A 13,404-nucleotide genomic window follows, 5' to 3' on the forward strand; every position below is an offset into this window, starting at 1 on the left:
CATGAGATAGTATATTGAAGAATTTGTATATAATAGCATAAGATAAGGCGAATATTGTGTACATCCTGGTATGGTATATATGTGGGTATGTCCAAACTTAAATGCATTTGACTTGAGTGGAATACTTGCTTGATTAGGCAAGTATATACCAGGTGTAACTTAAAGGTTGAAATAACCTACAAAGATTGCCTTAAAGAAACCCATAGGTGCTAATTCATGAAAAGGAGGAGGAGGGCAAGCCCCCATTGTCTCCTCTAATCTCCATCTAATGTAGATTTTTTAAAAAACCTTTGTATTAATTCACACATGCCTTGAAATATATTGTGTTTGACTTTGGTGCGGGAAGGGACATGTTGAGGTTGATCACCATCTCTCACGGAGCTCTCTAGACCCCTCATAGAACTTCCTAACTTAAACTCTAACTCAAACATCCTAAAAACGTGACTTACTATTTATAAATGACCTATATTCCAACTATACTTTCTGGTTTTTGCCGGAAGTAATAATTGTCCAATTAATTTGGCCTAACAATGTTATTCTCCTAATTTTTCTAAACTATATTCATGTTAGGCACAACTTCTACACAAGAAATTCATCATGGGCTACAATGAGTATCTAAAAAGGATTGTTTTTTATTTTTTATTTTTTGCATATAAATGCTCAGCTCATCCTTTAGTTAATTTCTCAAAAACCACCCACTTAAAAATTATTTGAAATAAACGCCTAATTTCTGAGCATGGGTAGAAAAACAAACAATTTTGACTTTGAATGATGAAGAAGGATGTTAGTAGCTAAAAAACTGTTTTGCCCCCAATTTCAACACCATTTACAGTTGAAATGGCGTGGCCCACCTTGATGCTTTTATAATATCCACAGCGTCCATTCTAGGACAGCAGTAAAAAAATGAGGTAGATTCAAAACTCAATCGAGCCATGCAACAAGATTACGTACATTTGTAAAGCGACTTGCATTATAGCCCATGAGAATCACATCCCGCTCTCGTTGTCTGATTTCTTGGGACCAGTTCTTCATGGAAGGGGTTGACCACTAGGAGTGGCAATGGGCTGGGCTTGGGTTAGCACTAGCGGTGTCCCAGTTCCCTAAGCTAGACCCTAGCCCTAGTTGTGCTTAAAAGGACTGAATGGCCCAGTGTAAAGATAATTCAAATCCAAGGGAGTCGTCATATGAATGGTTTGGATTATTGAAACCTGAGCTTGATCTAACAAATATCTTTAAACTACACAAATGAACAGCTCACAATTGTCTTTAAACCATCTATTCTTTTTGGATACTGATAGTTGACATGACGATTGAACCAGGCCATTCGTCATTGGCCCCAGCCCGTCTAGACACCAGGCCTAGATTTCAAACCCAGGCCATCAGGCCCACTTAGTGGCCCACGAACTGGCAATACATGGTTGTGCCACGCGGGCCCATTACCAACCTCTTGGGGTTTCTTTATAGGGCCCACCACCAGTGACCAGAACAGTTCATCTGGTCTGATCCAAAAGTGATGGCCAACAGAGTAGAAGCTGCACCAACGATCTGTGAGCTATGTTCTTTCAATTAAAAGGACTATCTGCACAATGTAGAGTTTTAACCCTTTGTTTGGGTCTATGGGTGGGACGCACCAACCATTCAATCAGTTGGATTTGAATTTGCAACACCATTGGCTATCTTCCTGGGATGATGAACGGCTCTGATGACAGTGGACCCGGCTCTTGAATCATCAATCTTCCAAGGTAGAAAAATGATGAGGACCTATTCATTAGGCAGGCTGCACTATCAAAATCAATATTCATCAGATGATATCACTCAATGCACGGGATGACCCACCTAGTCTGTACATCTGGACCGTTCTTTTTCACCACAGGTTGTTTTTTGGGTGCGAACCATCTCCTGCACAGCTCACTTGTTTGACAAGATGACAGGAAAGAAACTATTCTGCGCAAAAGCTGTTGGCGAGTATCTCTTTCTATGATTAGACACACACACATTGGTGCTGTCAAACATATCATACGTTGCATCTTTGGTTGGGAAACAGATTGGCTACTCCCCCTGACACCAGCCAATGGCTGGTGGTCGGTGCTCCGTGGGCCCCACCATGATGTATGTGTTTCATCCATGCCGTCCATCTATTTTTACAGATCATTTTACGGTACGAAACGAAAAATGAGATATATCTAAATCTTAAGTGGACCACATTACATGAAACAGTGTTGAATGAGCGTTGACCATTAAAAAACATTTTGGCGCCATAAAAGTTTTGGATCAAGCTGATTTTTGTTTTTCCCTTCATCTGGGCCTGTATGACCTAATCAACATATTGGATGTCAAATAAACAGTACGGTGGGCTTTAGGAGGATTTTAACGGTGGATATCCAATCACTATTGTTTTCATGTGGTGTGGTCGACCTGAGATTTATATGCCACTCATTTTTGGGACCATGCCATAAAATGATCTGTAAAAATGAATGAACGGAATGGATGAAACACATACATCATGACGGGGTCCAAAGAGCACCAACCACCAGCCACGGGGCTAGTGTCAGGGGGAGTAGCCAATCCGTTTCCCTTTGGTTGCGGGCAATAATTCTAAGTAGGGGTCTTTTTACGAGTCAGTGCCTACTTAGTGAACAAACAGTGTTCTAACGGTGTAGTTAATGTGCATAAGATCGACACCGTCCATCAGGTGTACTGCCTCTTGTACACCCTAGAACCCGAAAATTGGGCTAATATAATATTCAAGTAGGCCATACCATAGAGAATATTCTAAATCAGACACCTATCATTCGTTGTGTGTGAGGCCCACTGTGGTGTTTATATTCGATTCAATCAACTCAAATGACCCACCAATGATAGATCTATAGAAATTGTATAATGTACATAGTGTATGATTGCGGTTTAAGGTAGAGAAGCATGGGTGCACAATATGTGGACGGCTGGCAAAGGAAGGTCACCATTTTATGTTGCATGCGTGCACGAGGACCGTAGGTCGCTGTAAAAATGAGAGCAGATTCCACGTATGTGTATGCGGTTTGCCTACTGACGACTAGCTACTGGACTGTGATCTGTTGGCCCCACCATGATTTATGTATGTTATCCACACCTTCTATGCATTTTTCCAGGTTTTTTTCATGTCATGAGACCAAAATTAAAGTCTACTTTAAGACATGTCAGCATTGCCAAGTACACTTAGGGCCCGTTTGGCCGGGTGGATTGGAAGGGATGGAATGGTATTAGGGTGGATGGCATGGATTTCAAGGTAATGATGGTGTTGTCAGTGGATTGTCTTAAGATCCATGGGATTGCTATATCCCGGGATTGCTATAACGAGTCTGTTTGGCATGCCCGGCCAATCCCGGGATTAAACCTTCCCATCCCTTCTAATCCCTCTAACCAAACACGTCCTTGGCAAATTTAAACCGATTAGGGTAGATTGGATGGGATTTAAATGTAATGATAATGTTGTCAGTGGATTGTCTTAAGATCCATAGGATTGCTCTATCCCAAGATCAGGTCACTCAGTCTGTTTGGCACGCCCTGCCAATCCGGGGATTTAACTTTCAATCCATTCCAATACCATCCAATCCCTTCCAAGCCACCCGGCCAAACGGGCCCTTAAGAATCAATATATATGGATTGTATGTGAGAGCTACTACTGCCCACATAAATTAGTCCATGTGACATGTTCTCCTCTTGGGAGGCTAAGAAAAAGAATCATGTTGGCTGGTACGCACAAGAACCAAAATATATCACTTGTAGGAACCATACATATCATCTAAGTAAATAAACCGATAGGCCATATTCTAGTATTTTGAGGAGGTATTGTGTAAGAATGTTGCCCAGTAGGGGAAGGAATTCCAGTAAATTTCTAGATGAGAGGTTCGTTTTCTTTTAGACGCAGTAGTAGACTAGTTCGATCACATGTGTACAGTGGAATCCTTTCCCCTTTTTATTAATGATATTAATAAATTTTGGAAAAGATTGGTAGTCCATGGGACCACCCCATCCAATACACCCTTACCTTTAATGCTCAGGGGGGCGGGGGCGGGCGCGCGATTGGGATCGGAAGCGGATTGGGTACTGAGTAACTCAGTACGCTCTTATCGTACTGAGTAAACTCAGTTGGGCCCACCGTGAAAATAAGTGGTTTATCCACACCGTTCATACGTTTTTTCAGCTTATTTAAGGGGTTGAGCCCAAAGGCTAAGAAAAAGAATCATGTTGGCTGGTACGCACAAGAACCAAAATATATCACTTGTAGGAACCATACATATCATCTAAGTAAATAAACCGATAGGCCATATTCTAGTATTTTGAGGAGGTATTGTGTAAGAATGTTGCCCAGTAGGGGAAGGAATTCCAGTAAATTTCTAGATGAGAGGTTCGTTTTCTTTTAGACGCAGTAGTAGACTAGTTCGATCACATGTGTACAGTGGAATCCTCTCCCCTTTTTATTAATGATATTAATAAATTTTGGAAAAGATTGGTAGTCCATGGGACCACCCCATCCAATACACCCTTACCTTTAATGCTCAGGGGGGCGGGGGCGGGCGCACGATTGGGATCGGGATTATATGATTTTCAATTCACCATGATTTTCACCCTGAAATATTTGTTTGGTAAAGAACTTTGCTAATATTGATTTAATTTTGTTGGCATTGTGATATATGTGACTCAACCAAGTTCTCCATTTGTTTTAACAACAAATTTTATGACATGAGCCCAAAATTAAGGCATATCTAAAGCTCAAGTGGACCACACATCAAGAAGCAGTGGTTATAAAGACATCCACGATCGAAAATTGTTTCCTCCGTAGGACCCATAGTGATGTTTATTTGTCACTCAACCTATTTATAAGGTCATGCCATCATGGATAAGGGAAAACACAAATATTAGCTTGACCCAGAGCGTCTAGGCCTAAGAAAGTTTTCAACAATAGGTGTTCGAATCTCATTGTTTCCTATGGTGTGGTCACTTAAGCTTTGGATCTATTTCATCTTTCGGCTCATGCATTAAAATGATCTAGTGGAAGGAATGGATGGTATGGATAAGGCACAAACATCTTGGTGGGCCTCACAATTTTAAAGTTTTTCTTCTCGGGTTGTGTGACAAAATGTTTTTAAAGACAGTGTGGTCAACATCACTTTGGAAAGCCAACCTAATTACAATTGAAAATAATTATTTTCCATTTACCTTGAATTACAATTAGAATTGGAAAATCAAACAACCGTGAGTAAGAGGAGATGGGGGGGGGATAAGGCACAAATATTAGAGAGAGAGAGAGAGAGAGAGAGAGATTTAAAACCCTAACTTTATAAATATCATGTAAAACATAAAGAGACCCCCCTATGTAATATACCCTTACCCTTTAACAACATGCAGAGTGCATAAAGTGAAACTAATTGCTTAGATGCCCACATAGACTCAATGTGAATTAGAATCCAAATCACAATTACAATGGAAGCCATGTAAATTGAAATCCTCACTTGTATTTGGTATATATAGATGGATTTCATGTGAATCCAAAATTTACATTGGACAAGTTCCCTACATGCATGATATAGAATTTAAGGATTATCATATGTGACCCACTATGATGTTTATGCGAAACCCTAAGGCGCGTCACTCCTTTTTAGCCATAGGTGCCCAAAAATCATCCTAGTATGTGATTCGGGTGAACTATATGATTGAAAACAATATACGATGCATCCTTCTCCAAGTTGTTTCCCTTCATATAAGGCACACCTAAATCATAGATTGTGCAATTTTTGGGCCTTAGGATTAAAATTACGTGACACACCTGGTGATCAGAGTGGATATCACTTAAACATTATGGAGGTGCTAACTAATTCTTGAAGTCAAATTAGAGACATTTTCATACAAAAGTCATTAAAGTCAACACATACATTGTGTTAAAAAAATATATATATCACACATAGCTTGTCCTGATATTTACATAAAATCCACCTCAATTACCAGGTGTGTCACTCTAAATTAGCATTAGAGCCCAAAAAATCAACTCAGTGGGTGGTTAGGTAGACCATACAATTGAAAACATTATAAGAGTCATCCATCTCTCAACTTTTTCCCTTCATATGGGTCCTTGCTCTTGCTCCAATGGTAGACTCTTAGGAGTTTTGACACTTGGTCAAGGGTTCGAGCACCCATAGGTGGTAAGTGAAATCCCACTATAGAGGTGTTGTGTGTGTGTGTGTGTGTGTGTGTGTGTTTATTTAAAAAAAAAAAAAAACCTTTTCCCTTCCTTTGGCCCACCTAAATTAGGACGAGGATGATTTTGAGTCCTAGGACTAACATGGGGTGGATTTCACTTAAGCATCACGATGGTAGCCACCAATTATTGAAGTCAAATTTACACCATTTTCATGAAGAAGTCATTGACATGAACCTATCCATGCCAAAAAAAACAAAGATATATATCTCACAAATGGTTCATTATGATGTTTATGTAAATTCCAGCCCAAGTACCCGGTGTGTTATCCCATTTTAGCTGTGACATCTAAAAATTTAGTCCAATCCGTAATTCAGGAGTGTTATATGAAGGGGAACAGTAATGCTCACCCTTCAAATTATTTCCTTTGTGTGGCTACCTAAATTAAGGATGGGCATGTTTTTTATCCCAATGCCTAATTTTTATCTTTGCATTTAACGAGTAGAGATGATTTCATATAATCATCATGGTGAGCCCTAAAAAAATATCAAGTTTAGCATCCCTCTCCTAGGTTATTTCCCTTGGTATAACCCTTAATCATAAACAAAGTTGATTTTAGGGCCCTACAGCTAAAATACGTGATGCACCTGATTATCAAAGTAGATTTCATTTAAACAACATGGTGGGCCCACCAATTACTAAAGTCAAATTTACATTTATTTTCATAGTAATGTAATGGGTAGTGATAGAGCTTAAAATCACTCATCACCATAGGAAGTTCTAAACGTGTGAATAGGTGACGAATAAATTTTTATACCTTTTGCTTATACCATCAATTATTAGTGTTTCTATGCTGCGAAACAGCCCCTAATATAACTCTACAAGCAAATATTGTTATTAATCTTCTAGGGTGTAAATATGAATTATAATTTTTAAAATATATATTTGGTCGAACTTGAACGCTAAAATCATTACATTCAGATGCATTTAATTTTCATAACAAAGAGAAACATTTGAAGACAAAAACAAAAGTCATTATGATAAGAGGGCAAAAAATATATATATTTCTGGCTGAAAACTTTTAGGGCCTGTTTGGCCGGACCGATCCATTTGAAGACAAAAACAAAAGTCATTATGATAAGAGGGCAAAAAATATATATATTTCTGGCTGAAAACTTTTAGGGCCTGTTTGGCCGGACCGATCCGACGGTATTAGGAGGGATGGGATCGCGATATCCTGGGATATGCATGACGAGCCAAACAGGCCCAGTGAACTTGTCCCGGGATATAAGCAATCCCATGGATCTTAAAACAATCCACTTACATCACCATCATTACCTTAAAATTGATCCCATCCCTTGGTTGGACAGATTGGAAGGTAAAATCTCAGGATATGCCGGGCATGCCAAACAGACCCAGCGAACTTGTCCCGGGACATCACAATCCCATGGAGCTTAAACCAATCCACTGACACCACCATCATTACCTTAAAATCCATCTCATCCCTCCTAATCCCATGGGATTCGCCCAGCCAAACAGGCCCTTAAAGCTTAGAATATTAAGTCTCGAGCCTTACATGGGTCATGACCGGAAAATCCTAGTTGCCCATCAATTGTTGCATTTTCCATAAAAGGGTGAAATAAATAGTTTGAGACATGTGGATTATGATGAGAGAGGGAGAGAGAGAGAGAGAGACAGAGTAATGGTAGATCTGATAGCAGGTGGAGAAATAAAGAGCAGACGGAAGATTTTCTATCTGAAACAACATGAAATAGAGCAGACCTGCAGAAGGTCTTTTAACTAGAAATAGTTCTTCTCAAGTGATGACAGTCGTCGTTGAAGCGATAGTTCTGTTTGGAATAGACAAAACTCATTAGAGTCATCTCGTTAGCTTGACGCGACTCACAGTAACTCGGTGCTTGATGGATGAATAAGAATAAAAACAGGTGGTGAGTTTTTCAATCTCACGGACTTCCAAACACCGCATTTGCCATCAGTTGGATAACAGGTCTCGAGTCCAATTAGTTGGATAACAGGTTATGGCCCACTCATCAGATAAGTTCCAATATATTGGGTGTATAATATATCTAACCCGCCAATAGATTGGACGTCCCACGAAAATCAAATTCGATAAAACTCAGCCATATCCACTCATCAAGTGGAACATATTAAAATGTTTATATTTATCAATGGTTAGAAATTATTTTCTATGGTACGGCCCACTTGATGAGTACATAGGGCTGATATTTGCACCAGATGATTTTCTTGGTAGAGAAAACCTATTGGAAGGACTGGATGTGAAAAATATTTAATAGATTGGAAATTATATGCTAGGTGGACTGGAACTTGAGGTCCAATTAATTGGACTTGAGATCCCCTCCTTTTTAAAAAATGATGATTTTTAAATATACATTTCTAGTATTGGGAAATGCCCACATCCAACCAGATGGGCATTAAGTTACCATCCACCCCAAAAAAAGAATGATGATATTTTCAACTATTCGTATTTATTATTAGAAAATACTCATATCCAACTAGTTGGACAGTTAAGTTACGATACTTCCAATGGATAACTACTACTATATCACCTACATACCACATCCAAACCGTCCAATAAGTTAGCCACATAATGAGGACTACCTTGTGTTAAACATCAACCCATTCACTCATCCAGCGAACTAAATTTTAATTTTATTATTTATCAGTGGCTATAAATTAATTTCTAGTGTGGTCCACCTGATGAGTGGCTGGGCTTATTTTTGCAAAAGGTGATCCTCACTCGGACATGAATTGCCCGTGCCCCGGGCCAAAGAATTTCACGCGGTTGGAAGGTGTGGGGCCCACAAATTCTCATGAGAAATCCACTCCATCAGGGGAGTGGATTAGGTGTGACCCCGGATGTGGGTGGGACCCTGAGTGTGGGGCCTACTGTGATGTACGTGACTACATCAACGCCGTCCATCTGTATTGAAAGCTCATTTCAGGGCATGATATAAAAATAATAATAATAATGAATGAAGCAGTTCCAAATCCTAGATGGGCCATATTACAGGAAACAGTGGTGATTAACCATTAAAAATTTCTTGTGGGCCAAAAAAGCTTTGGATCAAAATGATATTTGTGTGGTCTCTTTATCTAAGGTGTCTGTGACCTTATCAACAGGTTAGATGGAAATTGTACATTCCAGTGGAATTCATAAAGTTTTAAATGGTGAGGATTCAATTAGGACTGTTTCCTGTGCTGTGGTTCACCTAAAATTTGAGTCGGCTTCATTTTTGGAATCATGCCCTAAAATGAACTTTCAAAATGGTTGGACGGTGTGGATTTAAGACACATACATCACTGTGAGCTCCACAGTCCCACCTAAACCGCTCCCAAAAATGGGGCAGATCCAGAACTCAGGTGGGCCACACGACAGGAAACACTGAGAACAAAAATGTCCACCTTTGAAACCTTCTTAGAGTGGACCGTTATGCTTATATGTCTATTCATAAGATTATTACCATTGGGATAAACTGTAATCACAAATATAATTCTGATCTAAAACTTCTGTGGCCCCACAAAGTTCCTAATGGTGGGCCTTCACTCCCTACTGTTTACCGTAGTGTGGCCCACCTGAATTTTGGATCTGTCTGATTTTTTAAATCCTGTCCCATTGTTAGCTTGAGAAACTGATGCACGGGGTGGATCATCTCTGTAAGTCCCACATATGCGCTGACGTGTTATTGGATGGGTTGCATTTTGCACGCAAGCAAGTCATCGGCAGGTGAACGGTAACTTATCGTCCAATCCGTTGGATGTGATTATCTCTCAGTATTTTAAATAAATTTAATTTATTATTAAATATCCTTAATTGATTATTAAATATCCAGTTGAGTCTAGTGAAGACTAGATCCAGTCTTCTTCTCCAACCCGGCCAGAGATTGTATCGGGTCTAGTTTTCGGATTCGGATCCATAAAACATGATGGTTAGATCCAATATCCGATTGTAGATCATTCCCATATTTCAAATTACAAAACCCACTTCGTTTAATCGTAATCGGCAATTGCTCGCCGATGATCTACTTTCAAACAAATAACTACAAAAGGGGAGAAGAATTAAAATAAAAAAATAAAAATAAAAGAAGAAGAAGAAGAAGAAGAGAGAGAGAGAGAGAGAGAGAGAGAGAGAGGCGATGTACTGGATTGAATCAGCCAACCGTCTTAGCGAGCATGGAAGTCATATACTCCCTCACCTCTCTAGCAATCACCTCTCTCATCACCTCCAAAAGACCCATCTTCGAAAATTCACTAGATCTCGAGTTCTCTTCTTCATCTGATTGTTTGGAAGAAATAGGAAACTGAGCAGGCTCTTGCATTCTCAAAAGAGGCGATCTACATTCCGTCGCGTGTGTCAGACCCAGAGTGAGCGTCGTCGGTGGGTCAGACGAAAAGGCTCGAAATGCCGACATCCGCGGCCGCTGCTGCTTCCTCTCTCCGTCTTCTTCCACCGACAGCGTCGTTTCTTCTACCTTTCTCTTGAGCGTAGAATTCCAATGGTTCTTCACTGCATTGTCTGTACGCCCGGGAAGGAGCTTCGCTATGGCGGCCCACCGGTTGCCGTGCTGCGCATGGGCGGCTATGATGGCTTCGTCCTCGGCCGAGGAAAATGGGCGGTGGTGGACGTCGGGGCTGAGCTGGTTGCACCATCGAAGCCGGCACGACTTTCCGGATCGGCCGGGTATGCTGCGGCTTATGAGGGACCAGTTACGAGGGCCGTGGCGGTGGACGAGGTCGGTGAGCGCTTCGTCTTCTTGGGGGCTCCAAGGGCCTTTGATTTTCTCCGTTGTGGTTGTTGTTGTGGTTGTTTGGGAGGATGAAGAGGAAGACGAAGAGGAACTGGTGGTTGTGGTTATGGGTTCCATGAGAGAGATGATTGAAGCAGAAGCAGATGGATGATGGATGAGAAGAGCTTCTCTTCGGATATTTATATGGGGAGGGGAAATGTGGGATTTTTGTATTTGTTTGGGGGTAGAATGGGAAGAGAGGTGTTTGGTTTCTGCCTTCGTCGGTTTCTTAGAAAGTCGCTCATTTGGGGGTTTTAAACTCGTGCTCTCTTTCTTTCTCTTCATTTCTTTTCTGCCTCTCGGGGAACATTTGTCTGTTTAAAAGTCTGGTGTTTGCTAACCGGCGCCGTGGGCGTAGGTACGACACAAACACGTGGAAAAACGCTTGCGTACCACGCCAGGGCAGGGACTCGGATTCGGTAGTAACCCCTCCCGTACCAAAGTCATTACTCGTCCGTACTCTGGGCTGTATTGTTTTATCCATACCGTCCATCCATTTTTTTCATATCATTTTCGGTTATTAGTCGAAAATGAGACATATCCAAATCTCAGGTGGACCACACCCCAGGAAACAGTGATGATTAGACCCACCATTAAAAACATTTTGGGTCACACACGTTCTGGATCAAGCTGATATTTTTGTTTTCCCTTCATCAGTACTGTGTGGCCTAGTCAACAGGTTGAATGGCAAATAAACATTACAATGGGCCATCGAAAGATGTTAACGGTGGGTCTTCAATCACATCTGTTTCCTAATGTGCGTCAACCTGAGATTTGGATCTGTGTCATTTTTTGACTTATTCTATTAAATGAGATGGAAAACAGATGGACAACATACATTATACCCAGGCCACTACATGGACGAGTACCGAGACCTCCCTACTGAAGGGATCACTACTCAATCCGACCCCGCTGGTTAGTAACGGGGTCACTTTCCCCTAACGTGGAAAACGTTTCATCGTGCTTGCAATCCACCCTGTCCCTATGCTACGCTACCTTTGTTTGAACATTCTATATGCCTCATTTTTTGGCTCAGGCCCTAAATCATGGTGGAAGTTACAGAGTTTAGTATGCCCAAGCGTAGTGAGTTAGTCACTACGCGAGCAGTTCTGTGGGCGGGGGGCGGGCCCATTGTAATGTATCTGTTTATCCACGCCATCTATCCCTTTTATCAGATCATTTTAAGGCATGTACACAAAAACGAGGTAGATCCAACGCTCAAGTAGACCACACCAAATAATAAGTTTGGGTTGCATTAAATGCAAGAATCAGATGTGGTGAGGTCCACTTTATCGTTGGATCAGCCTCATTTTTATGCTCATTCCTTAGAATGATGTGAGAGAAAGGATGGACGGTGTGGATAAACAAATACATCACGGTGGGCCACCAACAGAATTATCCGGCCGTGGCTAGAGACAGGCTGGGGTAGGACGCAATCCGCATTCTGAAATTATACCTAAAACCTTTAGGCCGACTAAATTTTGGAATACTGTGATTGTTGGGTAAATCTTTCCATCCTAATAAGGGGCAATAGATGAATGGATAGAATTGCATATATAAGCATTATGATATCCAATACATAAAACTAATCATGGGAGTCCCATCTCTCATGGTGTGGCCATCCAGAGTAGTTAATCATAATTATTTTTCGGATCCATGATGAGCATGATGCCCATATACCTTATTGACAGGTGGATCATAGGACGTGGCTGGCCATTAGCCAAGATAACCTTGCGCAAGGTACACGGTTCAAGCAAGCATACAAATAAGCTTAGACGGGCTACAAGATTAAGAGATAGGGACCTGGGACCACGCCCAGCCATCGCATGAGGTAAGCCCAACCGAATTCCGCTCACTATAAGACTCAAAAAAACAAAGAACTGTGGGCCTCACTTGGACCACTTGAAATCCTAAGAGAACCATCCCTAAATCTTCGTGTAGGGTTTTTATTATTACCGTTGGAATTTGGTCAAATAGATATTATCAATTGTGGAGGTGCGCCCATTGATGGAGCTACAAAGAAATAAGGAGATGTAGTCAACAGGAGAGTCCTCCAATGTATAAGTCAAGCTAATAGACTTTTATTAAAGGCTTGAGCTTGATTTGTTTGCTTATCTCTTTTCAATTGCAACGTCTTTACTTATTAGGTCCTTTGGCGATTTTAATAATTGGGTATCCATGTAGGATATGCTAGATTCACTAAATAGACTTTATTAGGATGTGACTCTACTCTCAAAAATACTGGTAGGCTTGCATTGGTTGGCATGATCTTTTGGTGAAATTATTCTCTATATTTCCTTTCTTTATTTAACGCAGGATTCTCTTAAGATTTTCTATTTCGTGTTAAGTTCTAAACAATTTGGTTAGCTTGGGAAATGATTCTCTCCCACCAAAGTTTGTCAG

The 13,404-nt window shown here is 40.8% G+C and overlaps 1 protein-coding gene across 1 annotated transcript; it reads right to left on the reverse strand.

Moving 5' to 3' along the window:
* Window positions 1-10,338: 10,338 nt before the first annotated feature.
* Window positions 10,339-11,270, reverse strand: LOC131242432 (transcription factor MYB73-like). The gene has a single exon (XM_058241053.1). It carries the CDS (start codon window positions 11,077-11,079, stop codon window positions 10,366-10,368), a length of 714 nt encoding a protein of 237 aa, XP_058097036.1. The 5' UTR covers window positions 11,080-11,270; the 3' UTR covers window positions 10,339-10,365.
* Window positions 11,271-13,404: the final 2,134 nt, after the last annotated feature.

This window comes from Magnolia sinica, chromosome 4 (assembly GCF_029962835.1).
Source record: "Magnolia sinica isolate HGM2019 chromosome 4, MsV1, whole genome shotgun sequence".
Lineage (NCBI taxonomy): Eukaryota > Viridiplantae > Streptophyta > Magnoliopsida > Magnoliales > Magnoliaceae > Magnolia > Magnolia sinica.